We start from the raw sequence: 27709 nt of genomic DNA on the forward strand, positions 1-27709 counted from the left end.
TTTTTACATTTCAAGGTTAAACATAATATTCCTAAATATATATCATAAAGAGTTTATTTCATAAATCAAAATTAAATACAAAAATTTATTTTAACATATATGTATATCTCCCCCCATCCCCTTATTAAGGTTAAGATACCAATTATTTACCTTTGTATTTTCCAGGTAGAACATTCTCAAAGATAAAGGTGGCTGTATTCTGTGATGTAAGGGTCTGCAAAAAAAATTAAAGTGCCATTAATATGAGTATTATTTCTAAATGTTATTTTTTTTTGGATGTAAAAAAAAGAAAGAAATTTGCCTGTGAAATGATCTGTTTATTAATACACAGGTATCTTGACTTCAGCTGACGTATGACATACCACAAACATTTTTATCGGTTTCATTCGAAGTATTTGATTATCTTTTCCTAATCAGCCTTTCATGTTATAAACAGCAATTTGTATGTTTATTGCCATTACAGTCAAACCTTTGCTTAAAGATTACCTTAAAGTAGAGACCATGTCTTTCATTACAAGAATTCTATTTAAGAATAACTAAAGTAATTTCACTAACATGTGAATGAATAAATAGCACCTTTAAACAGAGGCCAACTATAAAATGAGTGATTTTTAAAACAAGTCCATCGACACTGAATTATGTTTTAAAATAAAAATTAGTAATGAGACAAATTTGTGGATAGACAACACCTTTCAACAAAGACCACCTGGTGGCTCTCCGATGAGAGACCATTCTAGATAAGTCTAAAAGTATAATAAATTATTACCTGAGAGATCTGTTTATCTGATCTTCCTACAGCATCGAGGGAAACTTCCATTGGTCCACATTTCTCCATACATTTTACAGTACCTGATACCTGGGCACGGAACTGAGAAAACAGGACGTCCAATACTGGTTTACTTGTCACCGTGACCAACTGTTCAACTGGGGCTATTGTCAAACCAGCTTTAGTTTCAGTATCAGATAGATGGACCTAGACAAAATAGAATTAAGCAATATTTTAAACCAGTCTTATACTGTTATAGAGTATGCACTCAGTATAGAAATTGCTTTACTTGTTTTAAATGTGCAAGTTACTACATTCTGGTACATAACTGAAATGTCATATACAAGAAATGGCTCTAATTCCAAAACAATATAATATAAGAATCTTACACCGGCTGCAGGTACAGACCGGAATATCTAGCTTGAGGATAACAGTAAACGGCAGTAACGAAGCACCGCAAAGTTTCTGCTAAACAGTTACACGAGTGCTAGATATTCCTATCTGTGACGACAGCTGGTGTTTGATTCTTTTTCTTGCCTATCACAAATTAATGATATTACGAAAAGAAATTACGAAACTAATACAATGTATTTTCATTTAGCACTTTTTCTTATAGTAGCATATGAATTTACAACTTCATTCATAAAAGGCCCATGGAAATGACGTCATTTAAAAACACAACTTATTAGGGATATAACAAGTTTTTCTAGCACTGGTGTAAACAGTAGATAATCCTGTCTGATATGCAAGAATACTTACTCTAACAATGTATTTGCCAGGTTTAACAGGCGTACAGAACTTTCCCTCATCATCAGTTTCCTTGGATACCGCTGCAGACCCTTTGCCTTCTGGGAAGATGATCAACTTCCTTTTAGTGACCTGCTGCGACAGACTGTCTGGAAACTTGCTTATAGTTACTCTACCACAGATGTTGAAACTGCATAAAATATAAATATTGTTCCAAAATAAACTCTTTGAAAACTAAAATGCAGAATCACAAAAGAAATCCAGCAATCCGTACCCAAAAAACCCGCTTTCATTTTCAGGTAGCTTGTTTTGATACTGTCAAATGTTACATCACATTTGCCCATGCTGTTTTTTTAGCGGGCCAATTTCGATTATAATTTTTCAGCCTCAGGCCACACACTATTAATTGGTCATGTGATACTCATAACCAGTTAAAAGCATGGTCAAATTTGTTACTTTTTATTGTGACATGTGTATAAATAAACATTAACAGTGTTAAATTACCTTGAAGGGACAATGGGAGGTAACTGTGGAGTGTTTGGGGTAATCTTAATCTCCTGTTCATCGAAGAAAATATTGTCAGCTTTGACCTGTAATTTATATGTGTTTGTCTTCATATTCTCCAGATGATACACGCCATCCACTCCACTGGTTGTTACTGGTCTGCCATTCAATAATATCTCTGCCTTACTGATCCCGGATCCCTGCATAATCAAAATACCATTTAATACATGACTGTGACTTTATGTCATGTACAGTCGAGACTGTCATATGTGACTTTCCAAGGGATCTTCAGAAAAAGGTCACATATGACAGGGAGTCTCTTAATACAGTCTCAAAGAAAATTAAATTTAAGTATCATCTAGCTGTCTATATACTATTGTGACTTAAAGATCCCTTATGTTTTGTGATTGATATTGTTACAGAGTGTATACCACACTTGCAAAAAAAATATATATGGATATAATTATGCAAATAAAACAACTTTCAAACATCAAAGAATATGTAAAATGTGTACTGAAATTATTTGTGCACATTATATTTAATCAATAGATTACATGCATTGATTACTTATTGGGAAATTTAACTTAGAATTTATAGAAAATAAAGTTCTAATTACCTCCCTTTAATGGCCTTTATTTATATTAAATGTTAAATTGGGTGATATCTTTATAAATAATGCTTATATTTGAACTTACAATATTGACAAATCTTAATTTGAGCATCATATTTATAAATAAAACATAAAAAATTGTGTTACAGGATCTTTCAACATATCCATATTCCAAAGCTTTTTCTGGTTTAGTATCAATATTTTTTCCGTATTAATTATGCAGTCATAGAAAGGTAAATAAAAAAAATATGCTGCCTAAAAAATCTTCCGTGGGCACTTTATAATTAAAAAAAAATCTAACACAAGTCTTAACCAGTTTACTCAGGCCATAATGTACATTACACACACATTGATTGCGTCATGCTTCCCATAAACAGACGCTACGTCACTTGATACCTGCATTTATACATGTCAACTGTGTAATTGAGATAGAGGTGTGTAGACTTTGTTTGCTACTGGATTATAATTGGACTTAATTATTTTGGCCCTCAAGGTGTTATAATAGGATTATTTATCTGATTTAACGGACAATTAAAAGGTGTGAAAGTCGTTTAAATCAGACCAAACATTGCATTGGGACCTGACAATTAGGGTCGCTTGTCACATATGACAGGGAGTCGTTTAATTCAGACCATTTATATAGGAAAATACGTTGGGAGTACTGAAACAAGGTCGGATAAGACAGGGAGTCGTTTAAATCAGGGGGTCGCTAAGGCAGTCTCGACTGTATATAAAATATTAAGTTGTAACAGCATAGACAAATATAATTCATGATATTGGGAGAAGCAAGTAAGGATACCTTGTTGTCAACAAAACAGAGAGTAAGCAATGTATATCAGAAGTGACACATGCCCCTTTCTAAGTAGTTAGAAAATAAGTAACAGAATGTTTAGTGCTTCTTGTAAAGGTCATATTGCAACTTTCCAGCTTAAGAGGTGAAGGAAGACCTGTGGTTCGTATTATTTCAGAACACCAATAGGTTCATCAGTAGAACCACACATGATAGCTTTCTCATAGGGATAAATTCAAAGCCCCAGACTGGAGTGAAACCTGCAAAGGTGAGGGATAAGTGGTTCAAACTTCTAACAATTAGCATCATTAACCACTCAGCCATGAAGACCATGTAGTTTTCCTTATTATCTTGATAAACATGCTTTCCAATATAACATGCTGGTGCCTTGTTTGAAAGTAATACGGTATATATATTATTACAACTGTATGATTCTTAAGTCATTGAATGCAATAATGATACATTATTTACAATATACTCAATGTTGTTAACAACAAAGAGAGGCATTAAACTAGAACTGTGTTCAAAGGACACAGATGCCCCCACTGACAACATATATATGGTATATACTGAAAAAATCAACAAAGGGTCATAATTCTTTAAATTTGGTCGCAGCAAAAATTCCTTCCTTTGCTACCATCTACACATTAAGGTTGTTCATCCCTGGAAGTTAAAGCAAAATCTGCCAGCCGGTTTAAGAGGAGTTGTGTTCACAAAATTTCTATATGGTATATAGTGAAAAATCAACAAAGGGCCATAATTCTGTTAAATTTGGTCGCAGCAAAAATTCCTTCCTCTAGTACCATCTACACTTTAAGGTTGTTCATCCCTAGAAGTTTAAGCAAAATCTGCCATCCGGTTTAAGAGGAGTTGCGTTCACAAAATTTCTACATAGTATATAGTGAAAAAATCAACAAAGGGCCATAATTCTGTTAAATTTAGTCGAAGCAAAAATTCCTTCCTTTACTACCATCTACACATTTAGCTTGTTCATCCCTGGAAGTCTAAGCAAAATCTGCCATCCGGTTTAAGAGGAGTTGCGTTCACAAGATTTCGGGACGTACGGACAGACGTGCGGACGGACAGACGAACAGACAGACAAACGGACAAGTGCAATGCTATATGCACCCAACTTTGTGGGTGCATAACATTAAGTGAAGCTAAGAGTTATGGTAACTGAGCATTACACATTATCATGATTTACTCAATCATGTCTGATAATTATCTAAAAGACTCTTCTACTCACCTTTTCAGAATCTAGAACACGTCCACTTACAGAAAAGCCTGCAACTTGAAATACAGTCTGAAAATAAAAAGGTGACAAATTCATACTTAATACTGTAATCTACATGATGTTAGCATTCGAGTATCATAAATTATAACATAATCCATTGAGTAATAAAAATATGCAAATAGCAAGGGATGTCCGAACAAACTGTTTTGTAAGTCTACAGAGGGACAGCATTTTTCCATTTAATTTTATTTCCACCACCGGATTATGTATTTTTCTTTTATTTTTACTAAGATTATGAACAAAATAAAGCTCAAATGCTCATATACCATTGGATGTGGCCAGGATTGTCAGATGGACAAACGGACTGACTGACAAAAATGCTGCCCGACAAGACAAAGTGATTTCATTATAACCACCTCCATCTGATGTGGTCAAGGTATACAATAATGGAATTAGGTGTACTCTCATATGTAAAAACTCACCTCAAGGTTTAACGGTCCGTGGGTTACTTGGAATGGAAGTTTCTCTGGTTTAACATCAAATGTAATATGTTCGCCCTTGTAAAATGGCACCTGTAAAATAGTCAATTGTACACAATATTAATAATATAATTATAATAAATTGATGTGTGCTAAAAGTATTTTGTAAGGTGCAATGAAATTTACTGGACATACTGTTGAGTCATATCATTAAAAATTATAATTATAAACATTCAATTAACCAAATGGTTAAATAATGAAATAAATAAAATGCATATTTCATCTGGACATATATATGTATAAGCATTGTTGCATTTAGAGCCTGGAATTGTGGAATACCATTGATATCTGAATATATATTCCTTAAAACCCTGTCTCCAAATTTATCCTTTTCACCTTTCCTTTAACTTGTCCTCAATTCACTGATTACAGGTTCTTTAGCTTTACATACTGGTTTCTGTATTCTAGACACTGGTTACTGTCTTCTATGCAGTACAAATTATATATAAGTTGATTCAGGTGATAGGATAGACAGTTTTAAAAATAGAAAAAAGAGTGGTTTCAAAATAAAACAACAACTTTCTACTTTCATTATCCATTTCTCTCTCTAAACTTCTGGCCAAAGTTCTTAAAAAGCATATATGCTTGTGAAAAAAACAAGTTTGACAGTAGTAGACTGTAGTTATCACAAATTATTGTGTTCACATGTCTCTCAAAGTTCTATTCAACAGGCCTTTGTGTCCACTAAAACTTTAATTCTAGAAGCAATACTGAGCAGGGATATATAAATGAAGATGTATTCACCAGAAAATATTCCCCAGTAGCCAGACAGGGAAATGTAAATTTTCCCGTGGTGTCCGAGCTCACATGACACAGTGGGTCTAACTTGTCAACTTTCCCGATCCCTGCCACAGCTGACTTGTCACACTCTAACACATCCTATAAATAGAAAATAACATAATTATTCTACAGTACAACCTCTGCTCAGCAACACCCTTTGGGTGACGGACCTTTTAGTTGTTGTCGAAGCGTTGCTCTAAAAAAGTTAAATTTTTGCTCTAAAGAGGATATATTTAAAGTCTTTTCTCTTTTTTTAGGAAAAATTTAAACTGTTGTTGTATAAAGGTAATTGGTTTACAGAGGGATGTTTTGTGGAGGTTACACTGTATATATAATACTCTCTGAAAATAGCTCTAATTGCCATTTAAAATCAATTACAGAAAATATTGGTTGACTGTCATTCAACCCAAAGTTTATTTGAAAGTATTAACTAGCACTAATCTGTCATAGTTTTTTTTTTTTCAAAAATGTAATAAACCAAGAATCTTTTCTCTTTTCCTAATCATTTTTTTTTTTTAAAAAGAACGAGGTCTTGGAATTTTAGCAAGAGCTTGATGCATAACTTAAGTTATTACAAGCTAGCATTAGATGTGTCAAAATTATTTTACAAAAAGAAATTATACCTCTTATCATAACAGGATGGTACTATGGTGATAAAAAAAGTAAATTTAATGTTAATTTGCTTTTGATATGTGAATCATTTTACTGATAATAAATATAAATTCTCTGCTTTCTTGTTACATATTTCTAGAGTCTGAATTTTTCTGGCACTGAATAAGCATGAATGATTTGATAATGGAAGAACACTTACGTTTTTATTAACTGTCGATGAATACAGGAGGAAATTCACTCCCTTTATAGGTTCCCCTTCACTAAATACTTTACCCTGAAATATGATTTTTTCTATAGATAAAATATTAAGAATTATTGATGAAATAAAATGCGTATTTTCATTTTTCGTATTTTCACTGTAAAAAATCTGTTCCACTGCAGTGAAACATATTTTCACTGTTGTCTTGCAGGACTACATTCTTCTAAATTCAGCCAATACACAAAATCAATTTTTCGAATTGTAATGTCAAACAAAAGAGAAAAGTAGATAAAAAAACATAAAATTCAAGTTTATTCTATCAATACGGGATTTATTTTCATCTCTATAAATGAATATGATCAAATTTAACTTTTAGTTGCCACTCGTGAAATATTTATTTTATAAGAAATCCCTTACATACAGAATAGAAAAACTTGAATATCCTCTACATTTTTTACTACAAAATATTTCTATCTTTATTCTTAGATGATTAAATCAAAAAATCTGTTTTGAAGATTCAATTAATTTATACATGTGTTAATATGTAGAGTTTATTGAATTCGATGAATGCAACAACCAGGAGCAAAGTAGCAGTGGTAATTATTTACCGAATGTTTTTAGTTCTTATCTATCTGAAAAGTTTAATCTTTTCAACTTGACTGACTAGGAAACAGTGCAGACCATGGTCAAAAGGTACAAAATGTGTCGGCTGATTTAGATCTGCTCTGGTCACATAGGTGGAATCTGTTGCCACTCCACACTTTGGCAATTTTTTAAACTTATTTCAAAACATAATTCTGTTGAAAACAAAACTTACATGCTCAAATTATAAAACAACATGCTACAATTTGTGCATCACCTCTATATAACATGAGGTTGAATCAATATACTTTTAACCTTAAAATAAACCAACTATTGTGCACTCAACTGAGATGAGTTCATATGATAGACCCTAATGACAATAATGATTAACATGTGACAATTCACTATATCCTGGAGTAAATATTACTTACTGTAACTGCATATCCAGCAATAATCAAGCTACTACCTGCATCAGCATTGTCAGATGTTACTTCTACACTTACTTCAGACTGAAAAATATATATTCAAAGTAAATATCCCATGCTAAAATGTATACAAATTAAATATCTGAAATACGTGTATTAGGAATATCAATGATTGATCCCCTATGGTGAGCCAATTTGACCCCAGGGATGGTATTTTATTTGAACAAACTCGGTAGACACTCACTAGAAGATATTTCAAGCTAAATATCTATGTTCTAGCTCTTTGGTTTTTTTGTAGAAGATTTTTTTCTTGTTTTTACTATAAACATATATGGAAAATGAATGACCCCCTGGGGTGCGGCCAATTTTGAAACGAGGGCTTGTATTTGAACAAACTTGGTAGACACCCACTAGAAGATGTTTTTTTTCTTCCAGTTGTCATGACAATCAGCTTTCAGTTGCCATGACAATCAGAATTTAGCATGGAATGGAATTCTTACAACAATTTTTAAAGAGCTTCATGCAAGGAACATTCCTGCTCAGTTTTAGCAATATTGGCTGATTCGTAAAGGAGATGTTGTTTTGAGAAAAAGTTTGATGCCATTTAACAATGCATGACGGAAGCAGAGTGATCCCAAAAGATCAACCTTGAGCACTTTGTGCTCAGCTGAGCTAAAAACCCTGTGAGATAAGTGAAGTTGTGGAAGCATCTTATAAGACGATATGAGCCGTGTCATGACAAAACCAACATAATGGGTTTGCGACCAGCATGGATCCAGACCAGCCTGCGCATCCGCGCAGTCTGATCAGGATCCATGCTGTTCGCTTTCAGTTTCTCTACTTGTAATAGGGTCTGTAAGCGAACAGCATGGATCCTGATCAGACTGCGCGGATGCGCAGGCTGGTCTGGATCCATGCTGGTCGCAAACCCATTATGTTGGTTTTGACATGACGCGGCACATATGTCTTATAAGCTGGTATGTACTGTAGCAATGCTGATAGACGCAACATGTTAATAAATGTACCAGCATAACAGAATATTCTTTTGTTTAACCTTACCTTTTCAAACTTAAATTGATCTTGAGTGGCTTTTATGTCGTATTTTCCAGGCATGATTCTCTTGAACTGGTAACTGTATTAACAGGAAAAAGAATATCAGTCATGCACAACTAACACTTTAAACATATACATCTTTGGGATTTGATATCTGAGTAATTATTGGTTTATCAACATTTTTTACTTTTTCTTATAATTTTGGTTCATTTTATAAAAAAATAATTTTATCTTACAAAAAAATATACTTCATATTTCATATCTTCTTTAGAAGATTTCTGTAATTTCTTAGAAATATCCCAGGTGAAATACCCTGTAATCATATGTAATTAAAGTGCTGGCAGCCCCAGGATTGAAAGAAAGTAACTGTGCATAAATTAAGATAAAAAGAATATAATAACTTTTTAATATTGACAGGTGTTTTCACTTGATATAAATGACTATATGCAATATAACTGTTTTGAAAATGAGCCATATAACAGGTCAAAACTCTTTGAAACATATAGAAGCATATAATAAAATCAGGGGTACTGTAGTCATCACAAGTCATATACAGACTTACCTGCCATCATCAGATGTGGTAACCGTCTGTAGAACATCTTTAGATCCTGACTTGTATAGGTTAACCTTCACATCAGCTGGACCTGACACCTGTCTTCTACTGATCACCTGACATACAACATACACTCTGATTGGTCATTATAAATACACATTAACCAATGAAAGTACTAAGACTTTAGACAGAGCTCAGAAAAAGAGTTTTATAATCTCAAGACCTGGGAATTTTGTCATTTTCAAACCTAAGGTAAAATTCCAGCCTGCAGGGATGCAATGATGATAAAATGGCCGCTAAGTGTCTTCACACTCGTAGCTTGATATACATGTATCCTTTGCTATTTAGGCACTAGAATAAAACCAGCACATTGATGCATCAATGCAAAGACAGTTGGAAGGTAAAAACCTGAACCTGACTCACTTGAACTGCTATTTCTCTAGCAATGCCTGGAGAGTGAGAGGGACAGCACTATCTCTAGCAATGCCCTGGAAGTCAGAGGGGCAGCTATCTTCATCAATACTCTTGGAGTGTTTGTTTGTTTCATTTTACGCCTTTTCCCAACAGTATTTCAGTCATATATGTGGGTAGTTTCCTAACCATCGTTCCTGGAGAGTTACACCAGTACTAGACTACCTTCCTCCGCGCTAAACTACCAAAGCATCTCCCGGGGATCGAACCCACGCCAGAGCTCTTGGAGTGAGAGAGGCACAGCTATCCCTGACTATGCCCCTTAAGCATTGCCTCAGGAATCCATTTGGATGGATAAGGCAGAAATGCTCTGGGTACCTGCTAGAGTATCAGAGGGCAAGACAGTGATTTTTCTTACTAAATTGGGAAGAGACCTTAGCCTCTTGATTTTGGGAAGAATTATCTCTGAAATTGCAATTTTGGAAAGTTAAGTAAGTTAAGATTTTTTGGGGATTATTCTAAAGAATATTTCCACTGGGAAGAGACTTTGTAAAGGTATTTGTTATATAAGGTGAAAAATCACTGCAGGGTTACAACTGACTAGTATACAGGCAAGTTTTACAAGACCAGTAAGAAGACAACAAGGGAGAAAAGATAGGATACATATGTTTACCAAAAAAGTTAAATGTATTAAAATTTCACCATACATTTAACAAAATGTTGAACATATCCATATGTGAATGGCCACAGGTGGGATTAGAGAAATGATTATAAAAAAAAATTACCTTGCCATTGAGAGAAAATCCAGTAAATACAAAGTTGATATCTTCTCCAATACTGCATTTGTCCTTTTCTCCATCAACTTGTAACTCTACACTCTCAGGTTCTGAAAGTATATTTTCTTGATTAAGAGACTGGGTTTTAAATCACAACATTCCTGTAAGATATCATGAATTTTCTTTATAAAATAGACAAACACTAAGGCAAATCCCCTTTGCTCACCCATGCATTATTTTAGTGAAACACTGGCTCCTGAGAAGAGCCATCAATTTTTTTCTGTTAGCCTGATAACTCCTTTCGTACTTAAGAACTCATCATTCTGAATCAAATAATTATAACCATAAATCTATATTATGGCAACATTTTCATAAGAAGAAATAGTTAAAATAACAGTTACATTTCTATTTTATAACAAATAAGTTAATATAAAGCTGCCATCCTTACATTCTGGAACAGAAAGTAATACTTTGCCAACAGTATAGAGACAGGCCAGCCATCATGCTCTATCTAAATCATTCAAATATTTGTAATTTGATATCTGAAATCCCTTAAACAGTTGAATGGACTGTTCCATATTCATAGCTAGGCAAATTCATTATGTAACATTCAGCATGTTGATCGTTAAAATCTATAGTTCATTGAGACGTAAACACTGCAAATTTTAGTAAATATCTCACCGAATGTCCATCCTTTAGGTGGTTCTACTTTAAGGATGAAGTCACCTTTATCATATAAGGGAATAAGGTAGTAACCAGTGTTTGGTGCACAATCAGTCTGATATTTAATGCTCCAGTGTGGAGTGTACAACTTCACCTGTAGAAAAACATACAAATTAAACAAATGAACCAAACCAATATTACACATATACATTAATAAGAAAGTAGGCAAAGCCTATAAACAGGGAAGTCAGATAAAAGAAATTTGTTCATTTTTATATTTTCCTTTTAAAAGAGACAATCGGTATTTCATGCACAGCTTACATTTTCAATTGAAACACCTTCGCTATTAATCTTAAGCTGTAAAGTTTTTGAAATTGGTCCTTTATCCAAATAACCCAATTGTTTATCATTGAATTACTTCAAAACTGCTGTTGCCCAATGAGTACTTGCTAGATATGATGGTTTTGAAAACTTTCGTCCGAAGTACCGTATTGACACATCGCAACTTTTCGAATTAGAGCAAGTGCTACAGTTATCGACAGTTTAAACTCAAATTACCAACGTACATTTATCTGATTGTTTATTTTCATTTGATGGAATCCCAGTGCGTAAAACAATCGTTGATTGGTTGTTTAGAAGGGTATTTCCCGGTTTCAATAATTTTTACGGGGGATACTAATCGACGGTCTCCACAAAATCGACGGTCTTTGACGGTCTCCAAAGACCGTCGAAGACCGTCTATTGTAGGAGACCGTCGATTAGTAGGTTATCACACAAATCGACGGTCTCGCGATGAATTGATAAGAATAATTTAGAAATAATTAATAATACGTCAATTAACATTTTTCTTTTACGACGATACTTTATTTAAGTCAATATTTAAGGATATTAATGGGGAAAGAAATGATTAGATAAAAAAGGGAAAAATATAAAAAAAATATGGGGAAATAAAAAAAATAAGATATTGTTATGCAGCAAATTAGATGAACAAATTAACAATGAAATATATTGAAATATAAAAATGTTATTGAATTTATTAATAAATATCAAGGTCTTATATTTTTATTTAGATCTATATTATTATTGTTAGTAGTAGTTAGTAGTAGTAGTAGTATAAATATAAATTTGTGAGTTTATGCATATTTGCATATAAAATTATATTCTAAAGACCGTCGAAGACCGTCAAAATGGGGAGAGTCCGTCGATTTGTAGTTTATAGATAAAGACGGTCTCATGGTATAGTTTTATGTCTACAAAGGCCGTCGATTGTAGTGGACGGTTGATTAGCAGGTTACTATACAAATCGACGGTCTCGTGATTATACATTAATTTGATGGATATTACATAGTTATTAATTAATTTTAGCCGGTCAATAAGCAAATTCTCTAAGATAATGATTTATTGATTTCAGTATTTTTTTATAATTATACGATTAAAAAATTGAATAAGATGAAACATAATTAACATGCCATTTTTTTTTTTTTTTTTATTCTTTTTTTTTAAGACAATGAAATATATTGGAGTATAAAAATGCTATTAAATTTATTAGAAATATCAATGTCTAATATTTTTATTTATATCATAAGTAATAGTAGTAATTAGTAGCAGTAATATAATTTCGATGTTTTAGCTTAAAAAATACATACACAAATTTGTGAGTTTATGCACATTTGTATATATTCTAAAGACCGTCGAAGACCGTCAATGGTGAGAGACCGTCGATTTGTAGTTTATAGACCGTTGATTGTAGGAGACCGTCGATTAGTAGGTTACTATACGAATCGACGGTCTCTTGTTAATCTATGTTGCCAGCCAATAAGCATTTTTTCTAAGACGATAGTTTTTTTGGTCAAACTTTTTTGATTAATTGTAAAAAAAAAAAAGAAAGTAAGATATTCCTAAAAAAAGGATATAATATAATTAATATGATTTTTTGATGACTGTCAATTAATCGATAGATCATTGTTATTTTTCCAGATTTCCCCTTTTTGTATTTATGAGTGTTTTTTATTTGTATTTTTTTTAAATATCAACTTCATCGATAATATTATCATTTGTATAAGTAATAATAGTATAGTCAGAATAATTGAAACAGAACAAATATTAATTTGTAAGTGTGCACACAATTGTCTAAGACCGTCGAAGACCGTCAACAGGGAGACCGTCGATTATAGTCTACAGTAGTTTGATAAATATTGACGGCCTCGTGGAGACCGTCGATTAGTAGGTTACTACACAAATCGACGGTCTCGTGATTATACATGAAATTAATGGATATTATATAGTAGTTATTAATTAATTTAGCCGGTCAATAAGCAAAACTTTTTTTCTCTCTTCTTTTTCTTTTTTTTTTTTTTTTCTTGTTTAAGGTGTCAGATTTTATGTTACATGAACTCCCTCTATATTATTATTATAAGTAGTAGTATAATCTCGATATTTTTAATTTAAAAATCTATAAAAATGTGTTAGTTTACGCACAATTGTATATATTCTAAAGACCATTGAAGACCGTCAATTGAGAGAGACCGTCGATTAGTAGTATTATAAATATAGACGGTCTCGTGGTATGGTTATGTGGATGTCTCCAAAGACCGTTGATTGTAGGAGACCGTCGATTAGTATGTAAATATACGAATCGACGGTCTCGTGTTATTAATTTATGTAGCCAGCCAATCTAAGACGATACTTTATTTGTTTCAATTTTTTTTGATGATTTTTTAAAAAAAGCAAATACGATATTCCTTTAAAAAAGGATATAATATAATTAATATGATTTTTTTAATGAATGTCAATTAATTGATAGATCATTGTTATTTTTCCAGATTTCCCCTTTTTGTATTTATGAGTGGTTTTTATTTGTATTTTTTTTAATATTAACTTCATCGATAATATTATCATTTGTATAAGTAATAATAGTATAGTCAGAATAATTTAAACAGAAAAATTGTTAATGTAAGTGTGCACACAATTGTCTAAGACCGTTGAAGACCGTCAACAGGGAGAGACCGTCAATTATAGTCTACAGTAGTTTGATAAATATTGACGGCCTCGTGGAGACCGTCGATTAGTAGGTTACTACACAAATCGACGGTCTCGTGAGTATACATGAATTTAATGGATATTATATAGTTATTAATTAATTTAGCCGGTCAATAAGCAAAACTTTTTTTCTCTTTTTTTTTCTTTTCATTTTTTTTTGTTTTTTATTATTTTTTTATTTTCTTGTTTAAGGTGTCAGATTTTATGTTACATGAACTCCCTCTGTATTATTATTATAAGTAGTAGTATAATCTCGATATTTTTAATTTAAAAATCTATAAAAATGTGTTAGTTTACGCACAATTGTATATATTCTAAAGACCCTTGAAGACCGTCAATTGAGAGAGACCGTCGATTAGTAGTATTATAAATACAGACGGTCTCGTGGTATGGTTATATCTCCAAAGACCGTTGACTGTAGGAGACCGTCGATTAGTGGGTTACTATACGAATCGACGGTCTCGTGTTATTAATCTATGTTGCCAGCCAATAAGCATTTTCTCTAAGACGATATTTTATTTGTTTCAATTTTTTTTGATGATTTGTAAAAAAAGCAAATAAAATATTCCTTTAAAAAGGATATGATATAATTAATATGATTTTTTTTTATGACTGTCAATTAATTGATAGATCATTGTTATTTTTCCAGATTTCCCCTTTTTGTATTTATGAGTGGTTTTTATTTGTATTTTTTTTTTAATATTAACTTCATCGATAATATTACCATTTGTATAAGTAATAGTAGCATACTCAGAATAATTTAAACAGAAAAATTGTTAATGTAAGTTTGCACACAATTGTCTAAGACCGTCGAAGACCGTCAACAGGGAGAGACCGTCAATTATAGTCTACAGTAGTTTGATAAATATTGACGGCCTCGTGGAGACCGTCGATTAGTAGGTTACTACACAAATCGACGGTCTCGTGAGTATACATGAATTTAATGGATATTATATAGTTATTAATTAATTTAGCCGGTCAATAAGCAAAACTTTTTTTCTCTCTCTTTTTTTTTCTTTTCATTTTTCTTTTTTGTTTTTTTATTTTTATTTTATTTTCTTGTTTAAGGTCTCAGATTTTATGTTACATGAACTCCCTCTATATTATTATTATAAGTAGTAGTATAATCTCGATATTTTTAATTTAAAAATCTATAAAAATGTGTTAGTTTACGCACAATTGTATATATTCTAAAGACCCTTGAAGACCGTCAATTGAGAGAGACCGTCGATTTGCAGTATTATAAATATAGACGGTCTCGTGGTATGGTTGCGTCTCCAAAGACCGTTGATTGTAGGAGACCGTCGATTAGTGGGTTAATATACGAATTGACGGTCTCGTGTTATTAATTTATGTAGCCAGCCAATAAGCATTTTCTCTATGACGATTGTTTGTTTGTGTTATTTTTTTTATGATTTGTAAAAAAAGCAAATAAGATATTCCTTTAAAATGGATATAATATAATTAATATGATTTTTTTGATGACTGTCAATTAATTGATAGATCATTGTTATTTTATTTTTTTTTTGTATTTTTTTAATATCAACTTCATCGATACTATTTTCATTTGTATAAGTAATAGTAGTGTACTCAGAATTATTTTAACACAAACATTGTTAATTTGTAAGGTTTGCACACAATTATCTTAGACCGTCGAAGACCGTCAACATGGAGAGACCACAGTAGTTTGATAAATATTGACGGTCTCGTAATAGTAAATTTAACTCATTGACTTGATTGCAGTAACAATCATACATAGTGTGATAATACATTGATAGAAATGCATAAACAATTAAAACAATACATTACTAATTTTCAATGAATTAAAACAAACTTTAAAGACAATGTCACGTTACTTTAGTAATTATTCTAGAATGTTATATCAAATTAACAAAAAATTATATTATAGTGTTGAGGATAAACTGTTTTAAACATAATTAAATATACATGTTTACATAGCAGACATATCATCAGAAAAAATCTATACATAAACAGATGTTTTTAAGGCTTCAAAATTCAACACCTACTTGATGTCATGCGCTTACAGAAGGGGGGGGGGGGGTAACCAGACCTAGTTCTGTTATTTTGACATATGACATTAAAAGAGGGAAATTGACCAACAACAAAAAGAACATTTAAAATAAACTATAGCTCAGTTTATAAGTAAATAACAGGATATTTTTCAGTGGATATATATGTTTGAAGATACTGAAAACGGTTTTAAACGTAAAAAGTTTTGTTATAGTTTAACTGATAAGAACCAATTCTGTCTTTTGAGAAGACAGATTTATTAAACATTGTTTCACACTTTAAGACAACTTCTTTTCTTTTTCAAATCAACCAAAAATTAACAAGGTTTTATTACAGAAATTAAGGTCGTTACCCTTTATATCATTTAATGAAGTCTCCTCGCATGTACAAATATAATACACCAAAATCCATGTCCAATACAACCCAAATACAAACCACTTTATTTTTAAATTGTCATAGATTACATAATATACATTTAACATGTTTCAGGCAATAACACGTGAAAGGAATGCAACATAGATATTTAGTATGGGTAACATCTTGATCATAAATAGTCTAATTAATTATATGTATTTTTGTTTTTAGTGTTTATGTATTCGAGGTGGAAAGCGGACTATATTTGAAGCATTTATTTAAAAGTGGTAAAAAATAATCGTTTAAATCAATCTGTTGGAGCGGATTGTTAATTAGTAATAATGGCAAATAATCGAAAACTGTTACGAGAATTGTTGCGTGAATATGTTATAGCCATCTATTAATTACACTAATTGTCGCAATCTCTGTGGGCGGAGTATTAGTTAATTATCGAGAATTAGCCAATCAATTAGCATGTGTGCGTTACCAAATTATATTACCGTAACAATTTATTGGTCATTTGAAAGCTTTCTAGTAATATAGTAATATCTATCTATGTCTAAAGTGAAATTTCCAAATATCAGAGATACTAAAATGAATTTTGTAGCAGACAGGGTTCCAAGTGTCATTAACTAAAGCAGTGGAGAAAAATTTCCCGAAAGCGTCAGTATTTCTTTGTTGGAATCATGTTAAAAGGGACGTTAGAGAATCCATGGCTGCGTCAACGAAAAACGCCAATATCAAACGTTGATCTGTATATTGACAGAAAATTAAAATACTTTCAATTAATGCACCATTGTCTTAGAAAGGAAAATGGCGGACTTCGCAGGCATCTTAGCGTGAAACTGATAACGATCGCTGATTAGCTTATCTCTGTGACCCCTGTCAGCTTGATTGACAGGCGGCGAAATGTTTATTTTGTTTTATTTTACATTGCATTTAAGTGAATTTTTTGTTTGTTTATATTTGCATTTTGTATATTACAAAAACAATTATTTTTGCCTTTTTATTTGTTAATTTTACAGGTTTGATTATTTTAAACTTTTTTTTTTTTTGCATTCATTAAAAAGTAGGCCCTTATATTAACAACTTTTATGTTTTAAAATTTTATTCCTGACCGATTTTTAAAACAAAATTTTTGCTATAAAGAATCAATTCTAATAAATTACTGAAATAATTTTTTGTAACTTGTCTAACTTTTCTCGTGCAAAATTGCAAAATTTATTATAAAATATTCTCTCACTTTTTTACATTATTCCATAAATTGATTGCATAAATGTTTACTATGTTCATGTTTTATTTTCACTTATGTACTTCGTAATTTGAAATTTAATAGCTGATTTAAATTTTATTTACATTCCCTTTAAGTAAGTGTTTTTTTTTGTTTATATTTGCATTTTGTATATTTCGTAAACCATTATTTTTGCCTTTTTCATTTGTCAGTTCAACAGGTCATTTGTCAATTCAACAGATTTGATTATTTTAAACATCGTTTTTCTTTGCATTCAGGAAAAAGTAGGCTTTTTATGTTGTAAATTTGTCAATTTCTTTCTTTTTTTTTATTATTACTGTATTTTTTTTCATCAAAAATACCCGTTAATCACCCTAAACTATTGACATTAATCACTGAAAATAAAAGTGTAATTGCCTATTGGTCATTCTGTCTAATTACGTATATAATCTGGAGACCGTCGATTTGTGTTATAACCTACTAATCGACGGTCTACTACAATTGACGGTCTTCGACGGTCTTTGGAGACCGGGGACCGTCGAAGACCGGAGACCGGAGACCGTCGATTAGTATCCCCCAATTTTTACACAGCGTGACACTCGGTAGTAACTACTCATTCTTACGCTATAGTTATCGACACGTGGAGACAATTATCGATAGGTAATTTTAATTGACGACTGTAATGCTTTTAAATGGTTGTATTGAAAAGTTTTATGTTTTATACTATTAAGACAGTTATTATATTGCAAAAAATATTTATTTAAATGAATTAATTGTAATTTACCATTGCTTATTTTACATAAATTGAATTATCCTTTCAACTCAAGTCGCAGACCTCTTAATTTTCAGAAAAGTTGATAACAACACAATAACAAATTTCAATTTTTATTCAGATATCGATGTAACCAAAGACAGTATGGATGACGTAAGTGTAAGCTCACATACTAACATAGTTATTTCAACCAACCATGGTAAACTGCATTTAAACATTTTATTGCTTTTGTTATAAGACATACAACAATAATCATATAGGGAAAATTTGATCAACACCATCAGATTAATCTAGAACTTTGTCATATAATTAGTTTGCACAATTATCACATACAAAGTTGACTTCCTTTAGTGAGGAAGCTCTCTTTCCAAGAAAATCCTCTCTCCCTGTGCAGTCTATATGCCACCACAGTGGACAGTTTTCACAACCGATCCACTCCCACTCACCACCCTCTCCAGAATAACATACAGGACAGCGAATACCATCATCATCAGAATCCATGTATGGTATCATGTTTTCTTCAGAAGAGGTATCGCTGTCATTAGCCTCTACCCTTTTTTTCTTTTCCATCAATTTTATTTTTTTCTTTAGTTCTCTTTCCCGCCTTTTTCTCTCTTTTTCTTCCTCTCTCTCACGTTTCTTATTTTCTCTCTCAACCTTTCTTACTTCTTTCTCTTCTTCTGCTCTCTTTTTATTTTCCTCTCTCTCTCGCAACATTTTCAATGCAACAGACCCTGACAATGCCTTAGGGAGTTTATTTCTAATAGAATTTACCTTTCTTTTCTTTATTTCAGGGACAGCAAGTTTATTAAAGGCAGGGGAAATGTAATTGGGGTCATTTCTTTGCCTGAGCACAGATGCTGGAGGGTCATTTCCATAAGTTGGCCTTATTTGACTGGTGGAAATTGATGAAGATGGACAAACATCAGTATTAAAATGACTGAAAACAGGAGAAGCTATAGGGATAACCACTGATGGAGTGCAGACAACAGAAATTGTAGGGTTTAAAAATGACACAGACAGACTAACATCACTATTTGAAGGACTGCTATTTGGAACAGTAGTTGTGGAACAAACAGGGACAGGCAATTTAGGTAGTAAGCAGGCTTCAGAGGGCGTCTGAGCAAGAACACATTGTCCTGCTGCTGGTGAGGGAGCAGCTGTAGACGGACAAGCAGCTGGTGAGGGAGCTGTAGCAGCTGTAGACGGACAAGCAGCTGGTGAGGGAGCTGTAGACAGGCAAGCAGCTGGTGAGGGAGCTGTAGACAGGCAAGCAGCTGGTGAGGGAGCCGTAGACAGGCAAGCAGCTGGTGAGGGAGCTGTAGACAGGCAAGCAGCTGGTGAGGGAGCAGGTGTAGACAGGCAAGCAGCTGGTGAGGGAGCTGTAGACAGGCAAGTAGCTGGTGAGGGAGCAGGTGTAGACAGACAAGCAGCTGGTGAGGGAGCAGCTGTAGACGGACAAGCAGCTGGTGAGGGAGCAGATGTAGACGGACAGTTTGTTGGTAGGGAGCAATTGCTAGTTATTTTAGATGGCCCAAGCTTTGACTGATCAATGCCATCTGGGGTCAAAGGAAAGAGACCTGACCTTTTGAAGGCACTAACACTATTTGTAAGGTTAGCCACACTGTTCCAAGTGGACTTGAAAACCTCTGGAAAATGTGATTTGGTAAATGGTTCACCAAGGTGCTCCATTTGCCATTTTTTTACCATTTCTTTCCACTTAGACTTCATTGGACTAAATAACCCAATGTCACATGCCTGCAGCACATGGGTGGCATTTTGCAACAAGCAATAGAGAATTATATTGTTCTCAGAACAGAAGTTTGCTGCAGGCAGAGACATATGGGTGCTGTGCCCATCGACAAACAAAATTACAGGGCGGTTAATTTTCTTTTCTGTCAAAAATGTATTAAAATGCTCTAAAAAAGCAATAAATAACTCGGAATCCATCCAGCCATTTTTAGTAATACCAAAGATGGCCTCCTCAAACCCAGACAGAACTGTATCACGGAACCTCTGACCTGGATATATAATGAGGGGAGACATATAGTCTCCAAAGGCATTTAAACACGCTAATACAGTTATCTGGGTTTTATCTCCCGGTAAAACTTGATAAACATGTTTAGAACCAACTGGAGCCAGGACTTTGGTTGATTTCACACAGATCGGAAATCCAGACTCATCTGCATTAAACACTCTCCTGGGGTCACTGATCATGGCTTGGTAGTTAGGAACCTCTTCTTGTAGGAAGCGAAAGAGCCCATCATACCAACCTACAAAGACAGAAAAAAAGGAATAAGGAGGCATTTATGTGTGCAATTTTATGTGATTCATGTACGAGTAAGTGATATGGGAAAATCAATATAATTATGGTGATGATAGAAAAAGCAATGCTTAAGCTTGGATTAAACAGTGGTAGTCAATTAAATTCAAGTCCTTACATAATAGAAAAAGGATTTATTGGAGAATAAGTTCATTTATATAAATTTTAATTTAAGGCAAGATAACACGGGTTCAGACAACAGACCCTGTATCATTGAAAGTGATATGGCAGCTCTTTGATTTCCTAAGGCAGCGGGTGTTCTCTCTACTAGTTCAGGATTTCTTTGCCTAAATGCCTTGAACCACCCTTTCCCAGGAAGGTTATCCTTGAACACTGTCTTCCTGCCATCAATGTCCAGGTTTCTCTTGGTCTCATATACTAGTTCTTTCCTTGTTAAAGGGTATCCTAAAGTAATAAATATCATTTTACAGTCAAACTGTCACACATGAATGTAAGTTTAGTTTATGTGTTAAATCGCTGTATGCACACGAAAATATTTGCTTTTTTTAGATTATGCCATATATTGTTTTGTTGAAGATATTTATATAATTTATTATATGTTTAGTAATTAATTATATCTATTAAAAAAAATAAAAATGTTTTCTTTCATATCATGTGTTTATTCATGAATGAACAATTATGGTAATTGACATAATTATGACTAGTGAAAATCTAATAGTAAAAAGTACTTGTGTACCAATTTGTGCCATTAAGTCCGCGTATCTGACCAACGTTTTTTCTTCTGCTGGACTCAACACTGAAGGTGGTCCAGGTCTAGTGGCCTCTTCAGGTACACGACCTGCTAATTTGTCAATAAGGGTTGTGCGGGGCACACCAAACAATTTTGCTGCTTTGGCTTTTGCCATGCCATTGCAACGCACCATCTCAATGGCAGCCCTCATTTTGGAGGGGGAATATTTCACTCTTTTGTTGTGTTGTGATGACATCTGAAAAAGGTATTTTTGAAATTAGATTTACTTGCTAGACACTTTTTTACATTTAGCAGCAACTTAAAAACATATTAATGGAATTAATTAACATGATTTATAAAAGTGTCGATAACTGTACCCATTAATTATTTTCGGATACAGTTATCGACACCCCCGGTATGGGACTCGTAACTATATTGTGTTATATTTAGTGGTATGCAACCTTCATATATACATCTTTCCGTTAAATTAAGTGTACACTAACCGCAAGAAAAGCATTGCAAATTTCACAAGTAACAAAATTTATGATACCGGTGTCCTTACCTTGTGACGTAAGAGTTTCTATTTCTGTAAACAAACAAACGGAGTACTTGCAAAAAACTTCGATTGGCTTCAAAAAATATGGCGCACGGATTTTTGTTGACAACAAAAAGAACGCTGTTGTATATGTTGTTGGAAAAATGATGTCATTAATAACTGATGACGTCATTTAAATAAAAATATAAGATCAATTATAATAAACTGTCGATAACTGTAGCCTGTCGATAATACATGCACCTGCTCTACAAGATAACAATAAAATCCAATCAGTGATTTTTCTCGCTTAATTGGGAAGAGGCCTTAGCCTCTGTATTTTGGGAAAAATTATCGCTAAAATTGCTAATTTGGGAAGAAAAAAGCATGTTTCAGTTCAGATTTTGGGAAAACTGCATGATTTTAAAGAAAATTTCAATTGGGAAGAGGCCCTTTTTCGGAGTCTGTTATATAAGTAGGAAAATCACTGCCAAGGTATTCTGATTGAAAAAGGAAGCATAGACTGTTGTCCTGCGCAATTATATGGGAACCAGAATAAAGGGAAGCAGTGTACAAAATACCGCAAGGAAAATGTAAAATAAAAATGATCGAATATTTTATACTATATTTCACGGTAAAAGAAAATCGAGCTCGCTTTGAGGCTTTGCCTTTTTCATATTATTGATTAAAAATACCGAATAAGGACATAATTCAGGACACGTACATATACATCCTGATGAATCTTTTTAGGTAAATTAAGGTGTGTAGAAAATCTAATTTTACAGCAAAATACATGCCTCAACCAAGGAAAAGTTGATGTCAACATCTGACTTGACAAACCCTCCACAGCCTAATACACCGTCAGAACTTACAGTAGATGTATTTAACAACAAAATTAGCGTAAATATTAGGAAAATATTCATTTTTGTCGAATACCCAAAGCCGGTTGGAAAAAGGAAAGTGGTCTGTACCATCCAAATCAATAAGTGCTTACATGTGCCTTAAATTTCAAAAGCTTTTATACGATACAGATTACTCTTTTACGACAATAGGCCTTAAAACACTAAAATTATTTATTTGGCTGAACACAACTAAGTATCTTCTGGATATGTGGCTATTTACACTTTATACCGTGCTCCTCTTAGTTCACGCTACATAACGCTTTGAAACCAGAAAGAAAACAACAAATGAAACTAATGGTACAAAAATTGTCATATAACATATAGGTATTTTCAAGGAAACAACAATATATTCAGTCAAAGTCAATTTAAAATAGTGGACCAAACGTAGACCATATGTCGGCCATTTTGAAAACAGTATGTCATCATTTAAATCACAGACTCAGTAATAGTGTTACATTTCAGTTTTTTCATGTTTCAGTTAATTTCTACATGTTATTTTGCTTGATTTTAAATATTAAAATAATCTTTATTTTGTAACTCAAAATTTGTTTTTCAACAAACAAGAACATTTAGAAAATGATTTTTGTTTCAGACATAGCAAAAATTTAATGGACTATTGTTGCTTTTTGCAGGAATTTGTAAAATGTCGTTCTGTTTTCTATTTTAATATTTTGCACAAAAACTTTGTTGTATAGGTGTATTCATGAATAAAAATATATGTCAATCGATCCTGACCAATTTTAACACTGGTCACATGAAAATATGCCATTACCGTGAAAAAAGTGATAACGCGGAATTATGTTTAGTATATATAGAAGAAAAAAATACAAACTTCTACTTATGAACACAGAAATGTTTAAAATTACAACTTTAAAAATCTCTTGTAAGGCCTTATCTTGAGTACAGCTCCGCAATTTGGTCCATATTTGGTCACCTAAATTTTAAAAAAAGATGCAGTATCCATTGAAAATCAAAGAAGAGACATAAGAATATTAAGTGAATATATTGCAAAAGACTGTTACAAATATTCCAACTTTAGAATACAGAAGAAATAGAGCAGGCGTGATTGAAACTTGTAAAATAATTAACAACATTGATAAAATAGATAAGGAAATATTTAAAATACGAGGAGCCTCTACCAGAGGTCACAAATATAAAATATTCAAGCCAAAGGCAAGAAATAACACAAGAAAAAAAAACACAATCAGCCATAGTGTTGTGGATTCGTGGATTCGCGGAACACATTAAATCCCGAGGTAGTAGAATCTACATCATTGAATTCATTCAAGACAAAATTGAATAAGCTATGGATCTGTCAAAATAAGTTTAATGCAAATTATTATCAAACCCAGTGAAGTTACAATAAACAGTTAGAAAACAATAAACGAACTGATTCACGCCCAGTTGTTTTTAACAAGAAAATTTAATGTGTAATATAATCTATAAGATGTAAAAGAAACTGCTATATTGTATATAATACATTGAGGATATACAAATAAACATTCACAATAATATTAGAAACTGGATGAAAATAAAAAGAAGGGAAAAACGCTCCCAAATCGGCCTAAGAAGCACAGCTTATTCCACTTGATGATGTTCCGGCCTGAATACTACATGAACTACATGAAAGAGAAAAGCTTCGATGTGCACAACGTCCTATGGTCAATAAAATAAGCCCGTAACACAGGCAACTGAAATTGCTAAGTAGGAGGTTAAACGATTATCACCTGATATTCTAAATATGAACAATTATCATTCAGAATATATATCGCAAAAATACCCGATGACAGTGTGCACTGCGATCCAATGAATTGTTTAAAAGGGTCTTTTCGTGATTTCGAACACATATACGAGTGATGTACCAGGAAAATATTTTATTTTCCTAAGCAACAGCCTTACGAATTTTTTGTCTCCGTTTGAAGTTATTGCGTTGAAGATAGTTTTAATAAGAAGGAATATCTCTTGTATAATGGTCAACTACAAACATTTTTCATCAAAAAGTGTATGGAACCTACTGCGCATTCTACGTTTTAAAAACGATATACATTTAAAATACAAACTATGAAAGGCGTTATCAAAGAATTTAATCCACGTCAGAAGAGGCACAATGATCGCTTAATAATGCCTTATTAAAATGAGAAAAACAATAAACTAAGTTTGACAGAACAGAACATATTTTATGTATATGTTAGTGTTCATCCGTGCTGTTCTACAGAAATTAGAAACTTCGACGGGAGCGATAGCGACCGGAAATGTTTCTTATTTCTGTAGAACAGCTACGGATGAATAGCCAAACTTTATTTGGCCTCATTAATATTCACTTTATTACGTCATGACCAGGGTGGCTTTAGATTTGACCTTATAAATATGCATGATTTACGTCACTACGCGTTTCAGTTGGGAATATGGAGGCCGGCATAATATGGCTGAGTTTTCATTTGCTCGATACGGAAACATTTATTTTCAACAAACATTTTTAATGAGTTAGACCATTGATACTCAGTAGCTAATATCTATGGAAGCCTTGGAGGGTCACTTTTGAGTTTCGACTTATAGATTTATTTTACTATTTTCTTATGACTTTTGATTTATGACTTTTGATTTATGACCCTCCAAGGCTTCCATATCTGACATGAGTTATACATGAATACACTTAATGTCAAGTGTTAACACGAGGTCACGAAACGTATTTTCCAAAAACTTTATGTACTTTCACTTTCTGTCTTCCGAAAAAAAAAGTGAATTAACACACGTGACTCCTCTTAATTATAAATTAATTAAAAAATTTCCTACATTTGTAACAAAAAATATGAATTGACTTTTTGTATTGGTTTTTACTTTTACACGTGCAGTATCTTTTTCGCCAAGACGTGGATTTAAATCTGAACTGCATGTATATCCTTTATCAGTATCGTTTGAAATATGTAAACGTTCATTCATTCATACATTCATTCATTCATTCATTCATTCATTCATTCATTCATTCATTCATTCATTCATTCATTCATTCATTCATTTATTCATTCAAACGGAACCCTATCATATATACGCAAATAAGTCCACTGATTAGATAATTCCTGCTAGCATTTGATTGGTTAGCAATTTATAGGAGTTTCCTAATCGTTAGAACGAAACTGGATAAGCCGTATAACGAAATATGCATTTTTCGTTTTTTTGTTTGATTTTGAAATTGGTTTTTTTATCATTTCAATAAAACAATATATTAAATTCTTTTACATTCATTACATAATGATTCGTTATTTATTTCTGATTCTTATTCCAGTTTTTGGTAAAAGTATAGTTCAGTATTATCATTTTTACTCAATCGGAATCTGTTTAAAATGAATATCTTTATTCTGTATAACAAACAACAGATTAATTCTAATAAATATTTTTAATTTGACCAAAATCACAATTTTATCGGTAGATACGGACGTAATAGAACACAAAGAAATGAAAGATTATGCCAATTATGTAACTTACCAGAAATTGAAGATGAGTATCATTTTATTTTAGTTTGTCCATGTTATCAAGATATTCGAAGAAGATTTATCAAGCGTTATTACTATATTAGACCTTCTATGTATAAATTAGTAGATTTACTACAATCAGATAATAAAGCTATACTTGTAAATTTAGGAAAATATATAGATGTAGCTAATAAAAAGCGACAAGAATTGTTACTATCCGTTGTTAATTCATAACACATTTTGAAATGTTAATTGGTTCAACTTATTATCCTTATTATCGTTAGAAAGATACATGTAATATTATACTTTTGACGCTGTTATTGTCACGTCTTTTCTGTTTTTGGTGTTTTTCTTCTTACTGGAACTTTTTATTTCTATGAATGATAATGAAATTGTGATGCTTTTTGTTCCTTTATTTGCAGCTGTCTGTTCTCCGTTAGAATGTCATCAGTTAAAACTTTTTATATTCTTATTATTATTTTTTCTTTGCCTATGTCATGTGACCACAGAATTATTATATTTGTAATTATTGTATGTAACGAGATACTGTACATGTATAAGTTACCGAAATAAACTATTTTTTCTTTTTTCTTCAATATTCATACTTAACATGTTTATTGCAATTTACGTGTCTGACACATTTATGTTTATTTACGTCACATGTATAACAACATAATTATTATCATTAATTTTATCTACAACATTTATTTAAAGTTTTCTTATCTAATTATCTGTTTGACTTAAAGAAAGGAATTAACAGGCCGCTGACTTTTGACATCTGGCGTGTTAATCAATCTTAATCGAACCATTTTTATTGGTCAAATATTTAATTTCATATTTAATAAAATGTATTTTCATTGGTTAATATTTTCCTGTTAAGGGTCATTTTTTCATTGGTTAATTATTGAAACCTTTGTTACAATTATTTTTGTATTAATAAAAAAAAAACTTTTAAATATAGAAGGATTCAGACATTTATACAGTAAACATGTAAAGTGTTGGTGCCGCAGTTTTCTGCGGTGCATTTTAATGTACATATACATATATATTTGTTATTTTGACCGGTCGGAACTGTTGGTGTAAATATAAAAAAGGAAACTATATTAAAAACAGAAAAAAC

At 32.4% G+C, this 27709-nt stretch overlaps 2 protein-coding genes across 2 annotated transcripts in view; both read right to left on the reverse strand.

Annotated features, from left to right (window-relative positions):
- The window catches only part of LOC132718992 (BOS complex subunit NOMO2-like), a 45936-nt gene extending 22724 nt beyond the window's left edge, over positions 1-23212 (reverse strand). The window contains exons 1-14 of the mRNA XM_060702724.1: positions 23015-23212; positions 11263-11398; positions 10591-10691; positions 9404-9510; positions 8848-8920; positions 7795-7872; positions 6782-6856; positions 5935-6069; positions 5134-5223; positions 4664-4720; positions 2018-2217; positions 1526-1703; positions 767-973; positions 151-214 (exon numbers count right to left, since the gene is read on the reverse strand). Coding sequence (XP_060558707.1) covers positions 151-214; positions 767-973; positions 1526-1703; positions 2018-2217; positions 4664-4720; positions 5134-5223; positions 5935-6069; positions 6782-6856; positions 7795-7872; positions 8848-8920; positions 9404-9510; positions 10591-10691; positions 11263-11398; positions 23015-23191 — 1678 coding nt within the window. The 5' untranslated portion in view covers positions 23192-23212. The remainder of the gene's footprint in view (positions 1-150; positions 215-766; positions 974-1525; positions 1704-2017; positions 2218-4663; positions 4721-5133; positions 5224-5934; positions 6070-6781; positions 6857-7794; positions 7873-8847; positions 8921-9403; positions 9511-10590; positions 10692-11262; positions 11399-23014) is intronic.
- On the reverse strand, positions 20196-22476 carry LOC132718982 (uncharacterized; the record flags this gene model as incomplete). Its single annotated transcript, XM_060702710.1, has 3 exons — positions 21692-22476; positions 21199-21399; positions 20196-20944 (listed from the first exon to the last, which is right to left on the reverse strand). Coding segments are annotated over exons 1-3 (1200 nt in total), but the record flags the coding sequence as incomplete, so codon positions are not given.
- Positions 23213-27709: the final 4497 nt, after the last annotated feature.

This window comes from Ruditapes philippinarum, unplaced genomic scaffold (genome assembly GCF_026571515.1).
Source record: "Ruditapes philippinarum isolate M1 unplaced genomic scaffold, ASM2657151v2 ctg1578_1_1_1_1, whole genome shotgun sequence".
Lineage (NCBI taxonomy): Eukaryota > Metazoa > Mollusca > Bivalvia > Venerida > Veneridae > Ruditapes > Ruditapes philippinarum.